This window comes from Brachyistius frenatus, unplaced genomic scaffold, assembly GCF_029030835.1.
Source record: "Brachyistius frenatus isolate BFR_SWC_R1_liver_20210118 unplaced genomic scaffold, ASM2903083v1 Contig_58, whole genome shotgun sequence".
Lineage (NCBI taxonomy): Eukaryota > Metazoa > Chordata > Actinopteri > Embiotocidae > Brachyistius > Brachyistius frenatus.
The window spans coordinates 1,331,440-1,355,000 of NW_027210657.1; the positions used below are offsets into that span (position 1 = coordinate 1,331,440).

Consider the following 23,561-nt stretch of genomic DNA (forward strand, 5'->3'; position numbering starts at 1 on the left):
ACACACACACACACACACACACACACACACACACACACACACACACACACACACACACACACACACACACACACACACACACACACACACACACACACAGTGATGAACACATGTTAAGTGTTACGTGAAGTTACGAGATGTGATAATGACTAATGCACGAGTTTGACTCAAATTGAATCAGAAAGTGAGTCCAAGGTGAGCAGTGTTGTTGTCAGCTCTTTCTTCTGGGGCCGTTAAATACCCCCCGGCAACAACCAAACTGGTGCAGACAATGTAAGATTAGTAACTAAGTAGGACAGACTGGGAATGATGGTCCACTTTTTTCCTCCTGAGGTCCTTCGTCTCCATTTGTGGTTACACAGAAAATATGCTAAAAAAAAAAAAAAAAAAAATTAGGATTATGTTCATGAATATGTTATTAAGTAAGTATGTTTCTGTGGTATCATGATTACTATATACAATCGACTGAAATGAATTGGTTTGCTGATTATCTGTTATTCTCTCTTTGCTCAACACTGTTACTTTTAACTGAACATTGAATAGTTTTATATTTTAAAAGAAAGTGGGAACACTTTGCACTGTGCTCTAATCCTGCACAAACTACAGAGATTGTTAAGGACTGGGGGGGAGCCCCATCAATCCTGTTGTCCTTCTAATGGGCAGCTGGGGTTAACACAGTCTGAGGTTAATTACTCTCATATCTGTGCGTGCGTGTGTGAGCGTGTGCGTGCGTGCGTGCGTGTGTGTGTGTGTGCGTGCGTCAGTATGAAACGGGTGGAGTGGACGCTCCTGGGTGCCCCTATGTGCTGAATACCCATCTCATCAATCATTCTTCCTTGCCTCAGTAGAGAGGGAGGGATACAGAAATAAAGAGGGAAGTCCTGAGTGATGTTTTTAAAATCAAGCTCTTCAACCTCTGCTCCAGAAATGAACCCCGACAGGCCAGAGACATCTACTGGAACTCGACCTGGATGAAGGTGCTCGTCATAACGCACACGCTGAGACATGGTGGACGCATTAATAGCCACGCTAAGGGGCTCTCTATCTTACAGCCGCCGCAAAGCGGTGCCGAGCACAACACAAGGGTCTGGTTTCAGACGGACGCAGCTGGCATGTTCCCGTGCAGCACCCGTCGTTGGTGCGTTGCTAACTTGAGGCAGCAGGCAAGCAAAAGACCAACCGCAGCCTGGTCAGTGAGGTGGGATTTTACTTCTATTTTAAGGGGGCATTGTTTAGGTTGTTCAAAAGTTTGAAGCCAACAAAGACGAGAATTTAAAAGACACCTACGACACAGAGAAAAGTGAAAGCATCTTTGACTCCGTGACAGCTGGACAAACAGCATCTTTCAGTCAAGTGACGTGATCAGGAGCTTGGAACGCTATTGAGTGTGAAGATCTCAGTCATCCAGGTCATCCAGGTCATGGCCCATCTAAGTGATATCCAAAGGAGACTTGAGAACGTTTCGTCTCATCCAAAAGGCAGAAAGGTGAAACTGAAGAAGGCGGTGAAACATCTTCAAGAAACTGAAAGCAGGTCCAGATGCCTTTTGATATTTGATATCACTGAGATCTTCACAGATATCCATCGTCCATTTTTTCTAGCTGGTTTATCTTCTCTTAAATCCACCTGCCTCAAGAGTGTTGCGGTGATACATTCATGTTCACACACACCGGTATATTATGATCACATCCCGTTTCTCTCTCACACATAATCATCGAATAATTAAATTACCCGCAACCTAAATTAAGTCTGAAACCTGTGAGGCAAGAGTTTTGAATACAAAGTGAATAACTACTCTTTAGTTAGGTCATTGAAGGTGTTTGGCTTTCTGCTGTAGCGGTGCGTGGACAGAGGTGAGATGGGGGACGGACTCATTTAAAAGTTACATTAATCACAGTCTGGCCATATCAAACTGGGATAATCACCTGCAACTGCTCTGCTCAAATAGAAATGGCCTAAACCCAGGGGAAATTCTACCTAACTCTTTAATTGTTTGAAGCCTTTGAAGGGTCTGTTTAATCTAAGATTAATTTATGCGATTTTAAATAACTCTATGTATGATTAATACGCTCAGAAGAAATTAAAAGGAGTTTGAGGCAATTATAACAAGAGACTGGTCATCACCTCATTAGAATAGTGTTGGAGGAAACATGGTGTGTGGGTGTTTGTGTGTGTGTGTGTGTGTGTGTGTGTGTGTGTGTGTGTGTGTGTGTGTGTGTGTGTGTGTGTGTGTGTGTGTGTGTGTGTGTGGGTGAGACAGAGAAAAGGGTGAAGAGGTAGATGGAATAACTAGGTCTTTACAGATTTGCATGCTAATCACTGGCTCCCTCTGGAAACTGGCTGGCATTGGTTGGTTGGTGTGTGTGTGTGTGTGTGCGTGTGTGTGCGCGTGTGTGCGTGTGCGTGTGTGTGCGTATATTCTGGTCAGTCTCGGCGCACAAGGAAACTGTAGAGTTACGATGGCATTTCCCCTCATAACTTAAAGCCGTAGCGAAGAACATTTAAATTAATATCTATTACAATCAAGCCTTCACCAAATGGGCTCACACAATGCTGATTAAACTCATCACCGCCAGATAAATATCTCAGTGTTTCACAATATACAGAGTTTTCACATCTGTTGTCTGGTGTCACATCTCTGAGCCGTCTGGATGAATGCAGACTGAGCAGGCGCTCCAGAGACTTCTGCCGGCCGAGCCGTCCAACTTCCACTTTAGCTGTTTGCTCATTTTAATGGGGGTAAAATATTTCAATGGTGCTTCTCTTCTGGACGTTCGGATAAAATGAATCCACATCTGACAACATAAAAAAAACCAAACTCATTTTACAGGGCTTGTGATGCTTTTTACTTCATATATTCACCATTTATCCACAATTCATCCATCGTTTTAGAGCCACAACAGCAGCGATGGCGTCGGCTTCGTTGGAGTTTATGACGCAAGGACGTGCCAACAGTGGTTTTGTAATTACTACCACTGGCAGAAGGACTAGACTCTGGTTCTGCACACATTGAGTGCTACTTTCAAAACCATCTGCTGATCTGCAGAGATCCACCGAACAACGAGCCACAACACTAAATGTTAGCAACCGAAATGGAAAAAAAGCACAAAAAAAAGACGAGAAACAAGAGAGCAATGAGAAGTAAGAGCGTTATTATTCTTATGGTTTGGTTTACTCCCCAAACAAGTATACAAAAGGGCGGCGGCCAAGATTCACTCTTAAAGCTAGGTAGCTTTTAGCTTTGGTTGTTTGCACCATGAAACACAACTGGCAGGTAAAACTGAAGAAAGACAAAACAAGTGGCCGTCCAGACGAACCGAGGTAGCTTGTAGTGAGCAGGTTGATGGTAATATGTGGGACTGTAAACTGGGAAAAACTGGAGGAAGTAGGAAAAAGTAACTTAGGAGCTCCTTAAAAACATCGTTGGTGTCAATGAACTGTATAGAAAACCATTTCCCTTCTGTCTAATTATCATTTTACTGATAAAGGTACCACTTAACTACATGTGAAAAGCTTGTTTAAACTACACTTTTTTTTTATAATTCTCTACTTTCTTTTTCTACCATTCAAAATGACGTTACTGAGGATCTGCCGCAGCACCACGCTGTGGTCCCAGTATGTGTAAATGGGGTTTACGTCAACGGAGACCCATGGGTGAAAAGTGAAAACATTTGGCAGGGAAGGTGCTGACAGGAAAGTTTAGGGAGGAGGAGACACCAGTGATTTGGCGCAAGTCTGAAAAGAGGTGCAACGATACGTAAGCATGCATGCGAAAATCCTTTTCACACATGTGGCAATGTAAACACGAAGACGCCTATTCCTCAGACGATTAAACTGCTTCCAAAGTTTGAGGACACATGATAACTACGACTCATGCCCCACATAGCCCACTTAAAGTATTTCCCCCACAAAAAAAAAAAAAAAAAAAAAAGACAGGTATAGATGAGATGTGTAATTTAATACGCATCTATAAACAACAGTCAATGTGACACATTAACTGACCCGAATTTTTGAAAATGAAAAATGTATTATTGAGTTGTTATATCAACTACTTCATTGGTCTCAAATTTGTTGCTCTGAGCGTCTGACACATTCTGTGTGTCACTAAGTTATTCTGTGACTAAGGGACATTAAGATTTCTTCAGTGGCTTGCTTAACGTTTCTATGAGAAGGACCCCCTAACCATCATCAATGAGCCCCCCCCAGGGTGTGTGTGTGTGTGTGTGTGTGTGTGTGTGTGTGTGTGTGTGTACGTGTGAGTGTGTCTAAACTAGATTTGGGGACAAGAGGGGGTTCCTTTGTGAAAAACTGAGGGGCTCATCTGGTGTCTCTGGTGTTGAAAGGGGACTATGAAATTTGTGAGTGTGTGTGCACGTCTATGAATAGAAAAGCAGAATAGGGAAGCTGCATTGACAAGGGTGCTAAAAGGCTGTGTGAAGGCTGCTGGCTGGGGAACGAGGGACGATGAGGGAGTGGGAGAGGGGGGTTGGAGAAGAGAAATGAAATGTCCATCAAATCACAGTCAAACAATACAAGGTTGTGGGTATCGTTATTTTTCTTTATCTTCACATATGCACACAAATACATCATCTACTCTTGCACCATTTGTATTTTCAACGTATGAACAAGGGGTCTAAAACATCGTATCTTCTGTCTTTCTCACCATAAAGCTTAATAAATAAGCCAAAAGGTGATGCACAGACACCAAGCCTTGTATAAAACGAGAAGGGGGGGGGAGGAGAAAGACAGCCTGCTTAAAACCAAAAGCAAGAAACCTCAGACAGGACAGGTCATTACCAAATACCTGTAGCTAACGTCCTGGGAGCGGGCCAGTGGAAAGTCTCCTCAACTGACCAACGTCATTAGCTTATGATGACAGGATAGGGTGTCCACAATGAAAGATGCATTAGTATAAGGAGAGAAAAACACACTCACTTTCCTCTGATGGCTCATCATGTGATTCTTTACATAAGGAGAAAGATCCCTCACTGATATAAAGTGAGACGTAGAAGCGAGACTGCTCACATAATTCCTCTTGATTAAGTAGAGTGACAAAACGACTGGGTTTAAACTGGGTAAAGATAAATTCAACACTCCCATCGGTACCGCATTCCTTTTTTTTTTTTTTTTTTTTTCCGTGTGTTAGATATCTACAAGCCACTGATTTACTTCTTATTGTACATCACTATAAATTCACAGGGAGAAAAACTAAATATCACCAGAAATCCATCCAAAGTCCATCAAAATGCCTCATTTATTTGTAAAAGAAGTAGTAAAGATTAAGCATGTGTCAATTAAAATAATTAAACTGTGGGATGTTTTGGGAGAATACGGTCTGTGAGGGACTTTGGTTTGTTTCACTTCAAGGTACGCTGTGTGAGTTTTGGATCACAGAGCTGTAGAACAACGTAAATATTCCTGCATATAGGTTTTTTAACCACGAGTGTGTGTGTGTGTGTGTGTGTGTGTGTGTGTGTGTGTGTGTGTGTGTGTGTGTGTGTGTGTGTGTGTGTGTGTGTGTGTGTGTGTGTGTGTGTGTGTGTGTGTGTGTGTGTGTGTGTTGGTGAGTGAATGCTGATCGCCATGGTAACGTTTGTGTTTTTTTTCATCTTTAGTGGTAAACTTTCTGGTACATTAGGTGATTTGCTACTTTTGCTACGTTTCAGGTTTGACTGGAGATCTTTTAATTATCTCGTCGCCTCCTTCTTTTACTGTGTTTTTAGGTTGTTATTTATGTCGTCTGGCCTGAGGCTTTTTTGCACAAAAGACAAACAGAATTGTAATTTTAATTTATATGTTCAAACATTCAATGCCAAAAAGTGGCTCTTCTTCTTCTTCGTAATCGTATTATTAAACTGTGATTATACTTATGCTTCAATAGTGGAATGAATGAACAGAAAAACACAGATAAATTGTAATTATGTGAATGTTGGTTAATGGCCACCTAAAGTGACATGACTGAGACAGCCCTGGTGTTTAGAGCAAAAAGTATAAAGTACAAAACTGATTAACAATTTCATTCATTATTACTTAATAAGGGTTTTTGAGTGCCTCAGAGGTTTTCTAAAGTCAACCCTTGTGTGACAAAACATGTTCAGACCCTCCTGCCACCACCAGACATGATGTTGGGTGGATGTTTCAGTGCAGCAGGTTTGTGACACTGCTTGGGAATGAGGGAGATATATACAATATAACAGCATTTATACATTTATCAGAAAGTTATGCCATACATTTTGCCACCAAGTGGAAATGCTTGAGCTCTTGCATTGATGTTTAAAAGCTACACCTCATAATTAAGTGAGGACATTTCATGCTACTTCTGTTATCTTGAATATTTCTGTTCTGTTAACCTTTTTTTCTTGGTAGTGTCCTTGCTCTCTCTTCCTTTATTCATACTGGGAAAACCTAAACACAATAAAAAGCTTTTTCTTTCACCGTGGAAAGCCCACAGTAGGTAAAATCATAAAGTGAATATGATAAAAATTTTCATAGCACGAGCAAAGCATCAAGTCCAAGTAGTTGTAACAAACGGCATCATGATTCGGGGACAGAACCCATCATGAGCAGGCGTGCAATCAAACAGCAGCCCTTTAAGAAAGGTGTAATAGGATAAAATGCCAGAGACAATAATGAACGTCAATAAAAGCTACACCAGTGATTAGAGAAACCACATGCTGAAACCTGATGAGCAAACTACGAGGCGAGTTTGTAAAACAACATTATTTGCTCAGTGTCTACCCTATTGTGTGATTTCCCACATTACCTTCCACAGATAAAAAGTGAAGGCAAATGGTGGCATTTTCTGTGTAGCACAGAGAGAGAGAGGAGAAAGGGGGAGCACTGGCTCGGTGCATTAACATACAGATAGAATAGGTAAAGAGTTTTAATGTACTCAGGAGGCTGGGGGAATGGAGAGGCAGAGTGAGAGCTGGGGAGGAAACAGGGAATGAGGAAGAGGAGAGAGAAAGACAATCAGCGGGCTGGTGCCACAAAGGCAGGCATCCATGACCTTATATCTCAGTTCATCATGGGCAGGGAGAGAAATCAAAGGCCTACAGGAGGACAAAATATAGGTAAAGGAAAGACAGGCGGGATTGGAGGGAAGGAGGGAGTCAAAAATAGAAAGAGAGAACTGTGAAAATTTGAAAAAGAGCACAGGGATTACAATGAATATGAAAGAAGTGGGGCAGTGGAGGAAAATGGAGGAGAGCGAGAAAAAGGAAACATGGACAAGTGCAGAGTTGAAAATACCATAATGTGAGCGACAATGACCCGAAGCATCTGAAAACCAGAAGGAAGAAAAAGCACTGCACGACTGAAAAAGGAAGCTACGTATGATGATGAAAGGAAGGCAGAGTCGTGTTTACTGATTCTTCCCAACGAATAAGAACTAACAGAAACCCAGAATCAGACATTTGAACCTTGTGGTTGGAGAAAATAATCCCCTTCAAATTGTTCATCCTTGATGTACGTCCCAACTGAACCCTCTCTCAGCTGCCACATGAAGCTTTAACATACTTTGTTTTTGATTGTTTTCATTTAAATACCAAAAAAAAAAAGACAATAAACAAATAAGAAAATAATCTGTGACTGATGTTTAGTGAAACCTTTGTCTTTGCATTATCTTGTGAAGGAATAAGGCTTTAACTGGCAAATAAGAAAACCATCAAAACAAACTGTGGAAAAGCTATTATAACAAATGGAGGGTCTCTGGTACGTGTGAATTTGCGATTTCAGGTCAGGCGCGCGACCAGGTGGGTTTTCTTTGACATCCAAGGGGGTTGTGCACCGAGAATTTGTCCCAATTTGTCATAATGTTATAACAAAACAAGTCCAGAAAATGTATGAACAAATATAGAGACAGACTCAAGACAGGTGAGCGGTGCCACTCAATAAAAACAATGGAAGTTGTGTTAAAACAAAGATAAACAATTTGACCAGCACACTGCAAACACAAACTGAACTTCCATTTAATCTGGAGGCATGAAATCCCTGCCCAGCCAACATTTCCCTTTACTCCTCCTTTCTGGTGTGAGACTGAGAACATGCAAACTGTTAGCAGCTCTGCATTTACACCCTCCACCCCTCCTCTCTCTGAGGACCTAACTGTCGCTGTCCTTGGTCCGAACACAGAAACCCGAGTGTGTTGCAACTCTTAAAAGGCAGTTTGTGCAAACTGCTGGTCTCGTGTGCAAATGCTCGAGCTCAGTCCACACTGAAAGGGAGGCAATGCGGCTTAGATTGTGTAGAACTGAAAATTAGTGAAATCTCTTCCCTCGTTTATGAAACTAAAGTCGTACCACATTAAATGTTAATTAAGTTGCTGCTCTTGTTTGCTCACTGAAAAAACTAAATCACAGCTCAACCAGTAGGTCTCAACCAGTGAGAATCAACGTGAACTATCGTTGACACATTTTACACACGGTAGGAAAGATATTAGTGCAGGTAAAGATGGTACCACACACACATTCCTGTGCTTTTGACCATGTTTTGCTTTTGTTAAAACGGGTTTATTTTTAGTGGCACCTTTTAACAATGGTGTATTTTAGACAGTCCACAATTTGACTTCAGACCTTCAGACTGTCTTAGCCCTGACGATATTTAAAGACACCTTATTTACCTCAAACCTCAAAGAAATGTGGCTCCTGTGTTTCATCTACTATTGCTAAGGGTAAAAAAAAAAAAAAAAAACAGAACAAATAGACCTGTGCTGTTATTCAAACACAACATGTTTACAGGCGACATCACCTTATAGATTATGGAAACTTTTCTTTTTGCACTGAGTTTGATCTTTATATGTTTGTTTGTTTCTGGATTCTGCCACTAAAATATACACACATTAACTAACTGCTGTTATTTCATGTCAAAAAAAGTTACAATAATTAAAAAATTTACATACTACATTACGACATACATTCAGACTCTTGCACATCAGTTCATTTGTTTATGGCATGAAGCTTTAGAATTTCTTTTGGGTTGAATATTTAAAAATCCCTCTGGTATTAGCTGCCCCACTCTTTTAAGGTTTGTTGCATGAGATTTATAGGAAACGGATGGATTGTTGGACTATGCAACGTATTTCCTATTCAATTAGAAATTTTAACATTTTAGTTAGGAAATACAAGATACACTCTGTCAAGGGCCTATTTGATGTAGCTTGTATAAGAAGTAATAATATTGTCCAAGCTAGAAAATAGTAAGTGTGCATCTAAATGGCCAAAAGGAAAATGTAATTTATAATAGAGTGAAATTGACCAAGTAATTTATATCTATGAATACTAGAACACAGCAATGTCCTTCCCCGTCTCATAAATGAGACATGAACGTGAGAGGTCCCTTCCAGGATCTTGAGAACGAATTATGTTCGTCACAGAAAGACGTTGAAATGATGAGTCGACACAGCGCCGGGCTTTGTTTCTGTTTGTACAAAGACAGGCGTGCGCACACACCCACACACCTAAAAATAATTTCCTTTTGTCAGTTTGTCAAATTTTCATTAGGCTATAAAACTTAATTTTGTATACCAGAATGATTTGAGTCTTGTACAACAGCTAAGCCTGCTTTATTCAGGTTGGCTCCAGTGCAGTGAATTAAATGAATTAATCCTGAAGTAGGTCTCAGTCCTACCTCAAGGTTTCTCGCTGACCTCTCTGCCTTCTTTCATTGCAAGCAAAAAGTTCATTACGGTTGTTTCCACACGGCAATGCCAACTTGGAGGGTCCTTGAACCCGAAACAACCTCAATCATTGCAAAAAATACAATTGCATATTCCAAAAGCTACAGAGATAATAAAATTATGCTTAATTGCATTTCTATTGGACTGCATGAACATGATCACCCTCTGTACACATTTATTGAAAATGGGTATTTTGGGGTCCTTGGAACTGTTTGAAGGAAGGCTTAGTTTAACTTACCATGAGGTTATTAGGTGCAGGTCTCTCTTTAGGGTGCCGCCGCATACTGAGAAAAAAAGAGATACAAGCAGTCTGTATGCAGCCACTAATGAAACTGTGTTTCTAAGTTCACGAGATGTTTTTGTTCTAACTTTCATTTCATGCCTATTTTGTATTCATAAATGAATATTCAAGAGGAGGCTTGAAACAAAACCCTTCATGCCACAGAAAGTGAAAGAGAAGAGTTACTACCCACACAGCGCTCACATTTGTATGTGTGTGTTTCTGGGAGCGTCCAGCGTATACATACGTGATCCGTCAGAGCGACCTAAATCGGGGACCTTCTGCAGTTGGTCATGTAACTGGTTTATGCATAACAATGAAAGGGCCGTGAGCGTGTAACAATAGTGTGGGAGAGGACAGTATGAGCGCTGCACCGTGGCAGGGCAGGGCAGAGCTCCCGCACCTCAGTCGGTCCTGAGAGAGAGGTGCCCTGTCTGAGTAAATACAGCAGCCATGGGGGGATAAACAACAGCTGGTATAGTCAGCTAGTGAGTGCAGATGTGGTTTGGGTGTGTATGTAGATATTTGTCTAACTGTAAAGGTTACAAGAGGCTAATGAATCAGAGGCAAACACAGAGTAAACACTGTAGTTGTCCTGATGCATTAGATAAATCAATCATGCTTCATATAAAAAGAACAGCTTTTTATTCATTATCAGCAGCACTGAATATCAGAGCTATTAGCCAAGATAACCACAATGCATTAACACACACAGGCAAATGCACTTTAATCCTATTGTGTATCATTATACCTTTGATTCATCTGCAATAACTTGGCTCATCTAAATCAAATGCAGCTTGTGGCCTTTGTGATTGTTCGGTCTGGCTCTGTGGGGCCAGAGATGGTTGACGGCGCCACACATAAAAACTAAAATCACAAACAAATACATGACGCAGGCAACAGAAAATGAAAACCAGTAGAATTCCATTTAAACTCCTTTTGGCGTTCGTCTCAAAAGAACGAACCCTTAAAACCAATAACAGCTACTGACTCACCACTGAGTGATGAAGTGGACGAACTTCTCGCTGAACTGGCCGACAGGAAGATCTGGAGGATCCTGTGAGGAGAGACAAAACAATTGAGAAAGCAAGAAATATGTTAATCTGGGATGAGATATTCAACTCTGCATTTAATGACGAATCCTGAAACAACTGCACATGATTTGCATGAAAAAAAGACATAAAGGATGGTTTACATCAAGTCATTTATCTGAACTGAGATAAGGGTTTGTCATACTAAATGAGGTAAACTTAGACTGAAAATATTAATCCCAATTTGAACTCAATACCTCAGCACCTCAGCAAGGTTTCTACGAGCTTTCATCTCCATTTAAATAAAAGACAAGGTCTCAAAAGTGCTCAAGTTGAATGAGATCAACTTCAACATTTATCGGTGTCATTACCGGTACAATGTATGTTCAAAGAGTATAGACCGCTGAAGAGCCTGGATTCAGTGAGGTTCAGAGTTAAGTACCTTTCTTGTATAAAGACTTTAGTGTCTGACCTCAAGGCTACACGCTGCGCTCTTTATCCCTGGGACTCATGGTAGCATTGAGTGGGGATTGGCAGTAGAGTCGTAATGGACCTGTAACACCTGCTGGGTGACACGGAGTTTGCCTTGCTTGCTCAAGCCGTCAACAAATACGGGGATTCAAAAGGTGAAAGTGCAAATGTAAGAGAAAGCGTTGCCACCATGGCTGTACAGAGCGCAGTGCAGAGAGGAGGAAGAACATGAAAAATCAGTTGATAACAGAACTAGGTAAAAAAAAAACAACAACAAAAAAAAAACCTGACTGTGTTCCTGCATATTGTTAATTTGGATTTTGCTGTATCGAGTCATGGGGTTAAAATGCAAAAGCTCCAGCAGGCTTGGATGGATTATTTTTACTTAAGCATTTCATGTGGTAAAAACATATTCTGCTCACGGTATGTTTCATGACTGAATTGGGAATTTTACAATAAGTGAATTTCTTTCACCTCAGATCACAACATTTTCAACCAATCAACGTGAAAAATAAAACTCACAGGGACAATTAATGTCAGGACCAAGACTAAATTGCTACTAGAACAAAAAAATAAGAAGCTGTGTGTGTGTGTGTGTGTGTTTGTGGCTTGCAACATGTTGTCAATGGAAGTTCTATGAACCACCGTGTCATGTCAAATGTTTGTACCAAACTCACCCTCACCTCATGACTCCATCCATTGTCCTACCTCTCACCTACATTTCCCACCAGACCCGTCACCTCTTGTGTGGCACAGCTTCATACCCCACTAGGAGCGTTTTGTCTACTCGTTATTTTATTTTTTTTACTTCTTGTTTTGGTCATTTTTCTGGCTTATTGTGTCTCTAGCCTGAGTAAACGTTATTAAATGGTTTCTTTTTTGTCCATTTTGTTTCTGCTGTTTTTTTCTTACTTTGTGCTGTAGCCTACAGATAAAGGTGATACAGCTTGCTGTGTATTTGTTGGGATTCTGCAGAGGTTGCTGTATTTTGAAAATGGACCGCTTTCCTCTGCTTGACTTCCTGCCCAGCTGACTGACCAGATCTCTGATGCGCTTTCACCAAAATAGAGTTTGAACCCATCTTTAGCACAGTGATGCGCCGGGACGCTTCTGGCGCGCACCGCAGAGCCAGAACGCCATTTACACGGAAACGGTGGAAAATAGCCTTCTTTTACCACCATTCACTTTTGGCATTAAAAGCTCTCAGTAAAAGCTTATTTCTACTCCTGACATATTTGTAGAAAAAGTGTCAATCACTGCTCAGCAATAGCAGTATCAAATTAACAAGAGCCAAGTGTTAAATTGTGTGTTAAAAAGGACGAGGATCAGAATTTTCCTTTGGATTAGTAGAATATAAATCTACCGAGATGTATCGCGATACTTTGAAATACTGCATTCCAACACAACAGCATGTGTGCGAGCCAGAGATGTTTACCTCACACACAGGAGGAACAATCTGAAAATATCAAAACTAAGTTAATCAGTAGGCAAATGGTCGGTTTAGGTCAAGATTTAAAACATGTACAACAATGACATCCGAAGATACGAACAAAGATGTGAACAAAAACAACACAAACTACTCAGATATGCACAAAAATCATAAAGCCTGGGACCACAGCAAGGCATTTATTCAAATGCCTGGAATGAAACCTCTTTACATTTGAAGCCCTGCTGCGCCATTAAAAACACCTCTGGGCAGTGTTCGCCATTCCTTAATGCTCCGATCGGCAGGCTCCCGCAAAGCATGATGCATGAACCCATTTAAATTAACAAAGGAATGGGTTCCTTCTAATCTCACTGCACTTCACAGTTCTGCCGCCGCTTGGATGAGCAATATATCATAGCACATACACATATACAAACACGCATGCACAAACACACATGCACAAACACACAAGCACAAACAAATGCCCTTGAGCACTGCACACCACAAGCCTCAGTATACACTCCGTTTAGAGGGAGAGCCCCAAATAATTTGCTACTACTATATTATGGTGTGTACGCACGCACACACACACACACACACACACACACACACACACACACACACACACACACACACACACACACACACACACACACACACACACACACACACACACAAACGCACGCGCAGAGAGAGAGAGAGAAAACAAGATCAATTACAGCCACAGTATGTATAAAGTGTTGACTACACAACTCATTTATGTGTTGTGTAGGCTAAATCTGATACAAAATCTCTGTCTGCACTTTCCCCACATATCTGCATGCACATGCACCTTTTTGCAGACACAAACACACACATTTATGAATGTATTCATGTCTCCAGCTGAGAGGAACACCGCTGCAGCTTTGATGTGGCAGCGGGCGACAACACAAAAGACAAGCAGGCTGATGAAAGTGGCTGGTCTGTGTGAATTATTCCTCTGGTTGTCAATGTGCTCCACTAAGAGACAGAACACACACTACGAGGGTACAAGGGTACAAGTAAATATACATGTCATTGCCATGAAGCAATTATTAGGCAAAATTAGATCAGTAATTACAGGCTTGAAAATAAAGTGGGAGTTCTTTATTAGCGGAGCCACTTGCTATTCAACAAACAAGAGGAGAGAGGATCATTAATGAGGGAGGACAGCAGACAGATGGTAGGAACAACTGCAGAGAACTTCTCATTCAAGACCTCGGATTGACGAGGCTAGCATGTGACGCCACCATGGACCAATACCAACTAATGTTTACAAAAAATACACTGGATTATATCTTATGGTTTTGAAATTAAACACACATGAGTTACCTCATAAGCACAAGCCTTTGGCCTCAATATAACTTAAGTCTTGAATCAATGACAAACATATAAGTTCTGAAACATGGGTGAGTGTGGTTCGGACTAGTCCTTACAAAGGAAAGATCACCGCTGTGTGTATCTCTTTCTGCGATAAAGCCTCATATTTCAAGGACATTATATTATATTGGGGTTACAGCCTCTTTTGGTTTTCTCCAAATACTCATCCAAGTGAATAGAAACTAATCAAAGCTGACTAAAAAATGCAACCCTCATCATTCAGGGATCAAAGAGTTTACTGTCTTTAAACCAGAGTCTATGTTTTGTGGGCTGAATGTGCAATATAGCTTTTGTTCACTTTTCAGACTCCATCTTAGAAATATGCATTCAACTATTTTAATTCTAACTAATTTCTATCAAAGAATCCACACAAACAAAGGAACAGTTTATACACCGACATGTTTTTCTAATTAATTTTTCAAATTATGTTGTGTTGGCTTGGTGGTCGAATCCATTTAAAGAGATCTCTCTCGGCAAGTTCACAAATGTTGAAAGATTTTTTTAAACTTTGATGCACCAAGTCTTTCTGTCAATGTATCTGATAAACTGCGACCACTTTTTCTCTTCTTTGTTACATTTATCTGTATGTTTATATCATAATTTTCTCCTTACCACGTAACATTTATTTCTGAATTGTGGTCAGACCAATGTTCCTGTGAAGACTTCTTTATATTTGACATTTACTCAACTGGAAATCATAATCCTTTGTATACCTGTTAATCTGTGTGCCTACCTATTGTTGAACCTAATGTTAATCTCTGTATTTATTGAGTCTTTATTTTGAGCCTGCCCTCCTCGGCCCATTCCTCACTGTGTACATTCATGAGTGATTTAAAAAGAAAGAAAAAAAAGAGAAGCAGACTGCCACACACAGTGCAGCACACACGCACCAACACCTCCAGTTACAATAATATTAATGATCCACTCACAAGAGCGTATTACTCATTCAGCCATTAAAGCAACTTTTAAATTCCCAGTGGATAAGTCACACACAATATCAAAGCATCACCACCAAAGGAAATAACAAAATATTTGGATCACATCTACAGTGTAAACTTAATGAACAATATTTACAAAATGTCAGTGAGTCAAATGTAATTCATCACACTGCCCACAATATTGAAGTCAGGTGTGTCTAAAACTACCTTAGCATTAAATCAACTCCTCCGTGGGATACAGGCAAACGCATCGAATTGTGTATTTATTTGCGAAATACAAATAAAAGAAAAGTCATCTACAAGTTGTACTCTGCTCTGAACTAACAACTAACTGTGAACACGCTGCAATAGATGAACTGTTGTGAGGAATTACAGACCTCAACCTTCACGTTCTCTACGAGCGACTTCATGTTTCGAACGAGAGCTTATCCTCTTGTCCCTTCCTCCAAAACACTGTATTAGCTGGGACAGTAAGGCGGCGCTGCCTCGCCAGGGACAACAGAGAGCGTTCTCTCGCCTCAAGGGGAGACGGCAAAGGGCACGGGAAAAATAGTTTGAGTGATGGCTACGTCTAGCTGACTAATGAACAGTTCAGCCCAGGTCAATCCATTACAACCGAAAGCATTTAATTATTAATTACGGCCAATCTATAGGCAGTTAAGGACAAGTGACATTGTATGTTTAATGTGCGATATGGCTGGTGATGAGGGGGTGGCGGGTGAGGGGTGGGGGAGTGGGGGTGGGGGTGGGAGGGTGAGGGCTGGTTTAGGCTCCAAATGTTGTTGAGGCATTTGGGTTATTAATGCGTGTCAGCAAAGAAAAAAAAGAGAGCGGAGGGAAAGGTTGTGATTCCTGCTTGTGATAAAAATGTAGGGAGTGTGAGATTATTTATTCATGTACAGAGCAGCATATCGATACATCAGGTAATGAAAACTGTTGAGGTTGGTCACCCTGTGTGCTCGCCTGGTGTTTGAAATACTTTAACTGATAAACTTTGTGTGTTTGGAAAAGGAAAGAGCACGCCACAGCATCTTAGAAACGGATGTTACCATCATAAAGAGGGTTGTAAACTGCCAGATATCATTTATCCTGATTTCATCATATACCGTTGTAGTGTGCAACTGCTTCGTCTAGTGTTTATGAGATTTGTTCAGGTTTGGGTTTTTCGTTTCAGTGTGGAACTGTTCAATCATTGGAAAGTAGAAGAGAATGAATTTAAGATTTGAAACAAAACAAAACAAAACAGAGGGCACCTGTATTTTACAGAGTGAATAGATCTGTTTGTTTAAATGACTTCTTAAATCATGTACTTTGTTGTGCGTCTGCTGACTTCTTGTGCAAAAACAAACAGCCAGTGCAGTACGCAGCCTGGTCCTGGTTAACCACATTTTGGCCTTCTTTGGTCCTGGCTCTGTAGGATACAGAATTCAGGGCTGTGTTTTGTCTGTGTGTCAGTCATGAGAGGTCCCACCTCTACAGTAATGTGCATGTGCATATGTGTATTGCCTGAGGCAGTTGCGTAGGGTGAAGGGTTGAGTGAATGGGGAGCAAAGCCGCCTGAATGGTTTGCTTCATTAGGAAACAAAATATAAGCTTTCCGGGCCATTAGGACTGACTTTAGATGCAAAAGCACATAAGACGACGACTCACCTCATCAACGATGCATTGCAGTAACTGGAGAGGCTGGAAGAGGAGAGGCACATGGAGATGAAGAAAGAAAAAAGAAAAAAAAAAAACACGTTAGACTACATGGAATTTCTTGGCAATAAGGAAAATCAATAGTGTGATAAAAAAAAAAAGAAGAAGTATCTTCCTAGATTAATCAAATGCAGCGAGCTCGGGCAAAGCCACCCTTCAGCCTCTCAGTGTTTTTATTATTCTATAATGCCACCTAATGTAATACCAGCAGTTTAAGCATGATCTAATATTTTGTTGCAAAAACACAATTTGAGTGTTTTTCTCAAATGGGAGAGTCAACCAAGAGTAACGGACGATACGGTGGGAGACCTCTAGCGTCTTTCTTCCTCTTCCACTGAAATCAAACTTACCATTAAAGATCCTTGATTTTTCTGAATCTGCAGGGCAACACAGAGAAAAAGAGACGAGGCCATATGTAATTAGCGTGTCATAATCAAGACGATGCACTTGGACACATTATGATCACGAGGAGAAAATTATTGCTTTCCTGTTGGCAATTTGTGAGTACGTGTTGACACCATTTACATAATGAAAACACACAAATGTTAATGGCCTTGCTCTCATTTGTGGAGAATGAGGATAAAAGATCCACTAATGCAAATTTTCAGAGGAGCACTTTATTTCTGCCCTCCAGGTTATCTAGATATGCTGGGATGTAGAATATCTGTTACAAACAGTATCAAGGAAGCTTTATGACGAGCACGCTCAGTGTGTCTGTGTCACAGGTGCAACGATGAATTAAACAGGCGTACATACATGATGACAAAAGGTGTTGTTAATTGGACTGGGCAAAAAAGGGCAAGAGGACAGGAAGCAGATCTTTAAAAAGGTGAAGAATCCCAGAAAACTGGTGCCGAGCTTAAAATTCAGGGGAAAAACATCTGTGGTGTCTAGTACTTATTTGATTTATTACTGTAGTCACAATCAAAACATATGAAAGGACGCGTTCTTTATAATATTCGCTAGAAAAGAACTCTTGTTTGGGAGATGAAGACACTGCCTTTGTCTTCAAATGTGTGACGCTGCAGTGAAACTACTGAAAGCAGTTAGTTTTCCTGTTTAAAACCCCAAGGGGCTGAATTTATAAGAAAAGCCTGTTTTTAATTTCTGAAAAACAAAATTTATAACTTCATCACACAGACTAAATAACACAAGGCTCAAAACCTATAGGCTCAGCTAAAAGTCTAATAATGTTTGGTAAATAAATTGCTCATTTCTCCAGGTCTTTTGACAGTGCATTAGAGCACTTATTGATTCACTCGATTAAATACAGGTTTTCACCCTCTGTAAATACCAAGAGACTCCTAAACTGCCTCTATATCCAGTTTTGCCTGATTCAGACACATTAAAGGCAACTATGGAAAACTAATTTGTTCAGAAATAATTACTAGAACAAAATTGCATGCTGCTCCAGGGGTTGAAATTGGATAGTGGGAAACTAACTTATTCAAACGTAATTGAGCGCTTATTCTTGTACTGGGTAGCTTGACCACATATCAAAAAGGAAGGTTTATTTATCCCTCCCTATCTTTCCTTCTTGACTGAAACTCTCATCAGTGTGTGCTGATAATCTGGTAGAGATGTCATTATCTGCATGTTCATCCTGAGGGTAAACATTGTTTAACGTGATATGTAAACGAAGATTTTCCGATGAGGCCTTTCTTCAGTTTTCTGAAATTCTTGAGCGCTTCTCGTTAGTTGAAAATAAAACGGTATGAAAACAAAAAGTCACAAAAATAACATTTTTAGATGTGAAATTATTTTTAGAAGCAACTTAATAAACACTGCTTAAAGATCTGAAGCTATAAAAAGATGGAAAAGGGGAAAAAGAGAGGCCCTTTCCTCTCTTCTTTTCTTTACTGTTGGGTAACACAGTGGCGTGCTGGTTGTTGGTCTGCATGTGCTACAATGAAATTCTAGGTTGTTAAAAGTCCATGCGAAGTACTGAAGCTCTTCTCTGATCTGCTTCAAACTGACAACCTGTCATCCTACAATTAGACTATGTGGTAAATTTAGATTTACACCACCTGATTAATTAGTCACAGAGGAAGCTCTATCAAGTCAAATTATCACGTATTAAAAACATCTTATCGGTCTTTAGGAATCCAAACAAAGATCAAACTGTTCAAAATGTTTGAGTATGTTCAATGTTAAAGTAATCTAAAGCCTGAAAGTAAAGCCGAAGGCAGTGAAATATTTCTTACAGAATGACACGTGAACAACCGAAGTGTAAAAGAGTTTGGAGCTGAAAAAATTACAGCACACATTGTTCACAACACACAGTACACAGTAGAAATGGATACTATTTCCTTTCCATTTCAATTGAAAAAAACAAAACAAAGGGAAAGCGTCTATATTGTTTGATGGACGCAGCGATGTGTAATGGAAATTGCAGAAACATAAACAGAAAGGACTGACGTTGTGACGACGGTGTTTCATCCACAAATCCATTCAAATTTGAGAAAATATGACAAAATGAAGAGAAACAAAAACAACCAGAGAGCAAGCAAAAAGACAACAAATCAATCAGAAACAATAGTGCTGGCGGCTGTATACACATCACATCAGGTCTGGTGTCTTCAAAGACTTTCAGAGCGAGCCGTGCAAAACTCCATTAACTCCTGACAAAGAATGCAAATGAATCGCGACATGTGGTGAAGTGGAATTAAAGAGACCATCTCTAATCATGACAAACATGATGACTCTGCTGTGCGTGCATACACACGCAGACACAAACGAATGAATGAAAGATAACGCATCAACTAAACAACATCCACGAATAAAAGCAAGTGGAAAGCACACGCACGTTTCCTCTGAATTTCAAAGGGTGAACAAAACACCCCAAACACTGCTTAAATTGTTGTTGTTTTTTCTAAAGTGCAAATCACGAATGCCCCAAAGCCAAATTCAACTTTTATCAACTCATTCAGTATCTTCCACTAGTCTACAGTGGCGATTCAATCTCTGTCGCTCTCTTTTATCTTCCACTTCTGCCTCAGCCTGTGCTACAACGTTCTCTGTGAAGTGTAGCAGGGGGTTTTGCGCAGACAGCTGTGCCAGCGTCTGCAAAAATGACAGCTTAGGCCCGAGGACGTTGGCTGGCTGCGCCTGACGAGCTGGATCCAAGCGCTCTCGCCACACTGCTCTGCTACAGCCTGCAGGTGAACTGTCTGCAGTGCCATATGGAGTTAGGGGAAAATTAACACCGAGATGAGGGAAGCTGCGTGACGGCGGAGAGCCGAAACTAAAAAAAACAGAGCTGTTTCTCATATTTTGTCCACCTCTCATATCAGCAAGGGTGAACTAAACTACCATTCACACACTAACAATTAACATGATAATGACAGTATTAAATGAGGGAATCAGACACGCCTCAGGCTGCAGTCATACACACACACACACGCACGCGCACACACACACACACACACACACACACACACACACACACACACACACACACACACACACACACACACACACACACCACTGTGTGACATTTACATCACTGTACAATTTAAGTGCTGCATAAATACACCTTTGCTGTGTTGCACTTGCAGTTTGCTTTTCGTCATGACGTAGGAACTAATGATCAACACAGTGAAAATAGGTGACGAGCTACATCAGTCTCTAACACAGCTGTTCACCATGTAAACATGCAACTAGGTACTAAATTAATTCTTGTCGGTTTTTTAGGAATACCATCTTTAAACAGAGGCAATGGACATTAACCTGTAAATTACCAATGACCTAAAAGACAACATTTGAACGCATATATGCTGAAATTTCTGATATCTCAAGTTATCCAGCTCCAATGTTAAATAAATCTGTTCCCTCTTTGCCAGGAAGGATAATTGGCACCTGATAAGAAGCAGTCACTCAGACAAACACTGGGCAAATAGTGCAGGACTTACAACACACTCAGCTTATTTAGTCAACGACAGTCAAGTTTCAATAGATTGATGGAGCTGTCTCGGTGTTGCATACACTGAGCACACAGGAAAACTCCTGTCAAACTAGTGTCCATGGCTGAGATGTAAACATTAAAATCCCAAATTTCCTTTCATATAATTACCATTTTGGAAGCTAAAATTTTACACAATCATAGTTAAATTTAAATGGGAAACTCTTTCAATCTCAAATATGTCCCATCGCATTCTCGTGATGGTGGGTAGCCAGGAGGTAACCTGAGGTAACCAGATTCAGATTGCTCAGCTAGGGATTAGTGAGATAAACCCATCTTAAAGGACTAATTAAGACTTGATGGGGATGGGATTGGGAAACTACTTCTGTGGTCGGCAATTACATTTGAGCGGGATTTTAACTTAGTGTACCAGAGAAAAAGAACGAACCCTATTGTAGCTTTATACATTTAAAGTTGTATAGCAACAACTAATCTGCATAAATCTGGATGAGAGGGAATAGAAGCTCCAAGTTGGCAGACATCTTAAATTCATTCAGGGGTTATGATCAGTGTCTCTCATTACAGAAAGCAAGAACACTAAAAGAAAATTAGAAAATTAAAATAATATTACAAAGAGGTTTAGAATCAGGTGGGATCTTCTTAAACCTCGTTTCATCAATCTGATTAAAAAGTTAATTAATACAATCTGCAGCAAAGACACTGACGTTTATCTATCACGAACACCGTTAATGAGATCGAAAACTGCAACAAGAAATCAACCCAGCAAAAATGATTTGAAGGAAAACTGCTCCTATCAAAAAATCTCAGCTTTTCAGATATAAATCAGTTGCATAATGATAACGGTGAGCCTTAAATACAAGTCAAAGACAACATTATAAATGACTTACCTGTGGATAGGGGAACATGCCAAGCGCCAGCTGTGTAGAGAAGAACAAATAATCATAAATGCCTGAGTATATATTGAAACAAAATACATTTAATAAATTAAATAAAAGAAAAAACAATTCTGTAAAATGACTGGAAACATTTGTTTTAACCACCCTACTAACGGGTAATGTGAGAGCGTGTGTCTATGCAATATAGTGCAATCAATGATATCAACAAAGTTGCCGTAAAAAGTCAAGTCACTACTTATTTTGACAAATTATAAGCTTCGGAAAATAAATCATTTCTTGAATGTCCACTGCATTTCATTCTATTAGACTACAGAGGAGCATAATAATTTTTACAGTATGAATTATATCTTTGTTCACATGCATTAATGTATGCACGCCCTTCCACTGTCTGTCTTAACGGCATGAAATTCAAGAAGGAAAATGGTGCTGAAGCCACTGAAGCATGCAGAACTTGAGACTTTCAGTCTTTGAGGTAAGCTTAGTGCCCACCTGCTGATAACACTTCCTCATCAAACAACATCAGCTATTAGTTAATAACCCCCCTGCAATTACCACCTGCAGAGAACAAAATAGAGGGATAAGGAGAAGGAGAACAGGATTGTGGGATGGTTGTATGCAATGTGTGTGTGTGTTGGGTATTTTCGCTGGGGGGTTGGGTGACAGTTCTCCCTGACATTTGGCAATTCACTCGGGGTGGGCATTTTTCATCTTGGTCAAGGGCAGCTTAGTGGCAACATTACGTTATTAAAACGTCACAACGCTCACCTCTTTCCTTGAACATAAATAGACCAACTAGCAGGCTAAAGATCAATACAAACTGAATGGGACTGAGAGCCATTTCATTTAGCTTAATGCACGCATCCACAGTGAGAAACAAAGAGAACAGGCTCCACTGCTACACAACTCCATCTTCATCACACGGAGATCATGTCAATAATTCTGACACGATTCCATCACTGCGATCTCATCCATTATTGTTAGAATTGCAGTGATATTAAACATTATTGACAAACAAAGGCTGTGCAGGAGCCCAAATCATTTGTTATACTGCAGAGGGAGAGCTGCAGACACAAATAGATGGAGAATCAATAGTCAGTGGGAGGAGAAGAGACCAGGGAAGTGTAATACTGAAATTAAAATGTTTGAAAACACGGGGTGTCAGTCAAGAGCTCGATCAACGCGATGTAGACAGATGACCAGAGATACTGATGCACACACACTCAGGTCAATGAGCAACAAGACACACACTACCATTTATTAGATTTGTACTGTCTTTACACACTAGAGGTGGTTTTTTCATACGATTGATTCACAAGTCAATATATTTTTTCAAACTGTTGTTTTTGTAACGAGTACTTTTACACAAAAAGCAAACATTACACTGCGAAAAAGTGACCTTATTTTTTTTTTGAAGGGAGGTTGATTTTTCTGAGCTTTCGCAGCTCATGTAAAGGCATCAACCAATCACAGTGAGGAAGTGGACATCACAACTGCTAATGACACTATTGATTGTTTGTGTCTCTGGTCACCAGGACTAAAAGCACAAAAATGACAAAGTATGAAGTAGCATCATTGAACAATTAGTCTATTAAGGTAGTTAGTAGTTTGTGTAGTTTCCTTTTGGATGTAGTAAAGTTGGTAGTAAGCAGGTAGCGAGCAGGTGTTAGAGCGAGTTGGGCTATTGTACCAAAACCTCTTCCTTTCATAAGTGAAGAGGAGCACGACAAGATCTTGTTTTCTAACAAGCTGATGTGAACCATTAAAAAAAAAAAAAAAAAAAAAAAAAAAAAAGTTTAACAGCTGTCGCACATTTGCATCGCTGCCG

The 23,561-nt window shown here is 40.2% G+C and overlaps 1 protein-coding gene across 3 annotated transcripts in view; it reads right to left on the bottom strand.

Annotated features, from left to right (window-relative positions):
• Positions 1–23,561, bottom strand: part of map2k5 (mitogen-activated protein kinase kinase 5) — a 55,779-nt gene that overhangs the window by 4,920 nt on the left and 27,298 nt on the right. The window contains exons 17-21 of one of the 3 annotated variants that reach the window (XM_069705677.1): positions 21,728–21,757; positions 17,269–17,295; positions 16,871–16,903; positions 10,952–11,013; positions 9,915–9,960 (exon numbers count right to left, since the gene is read on the bottom strand). In XM_069705677.1, the coding sequence (XP_069561778.1) occupies positions 9,915–9,960; positions 10,952–11,013; positions 16,871–16,903; positions 17,269–17,295; positions 21,728–21,757 (198 nt within the window). The other 2 variants (XM_069705678.1, XM_069705679.1) reach the window with 2 other exon arrangements.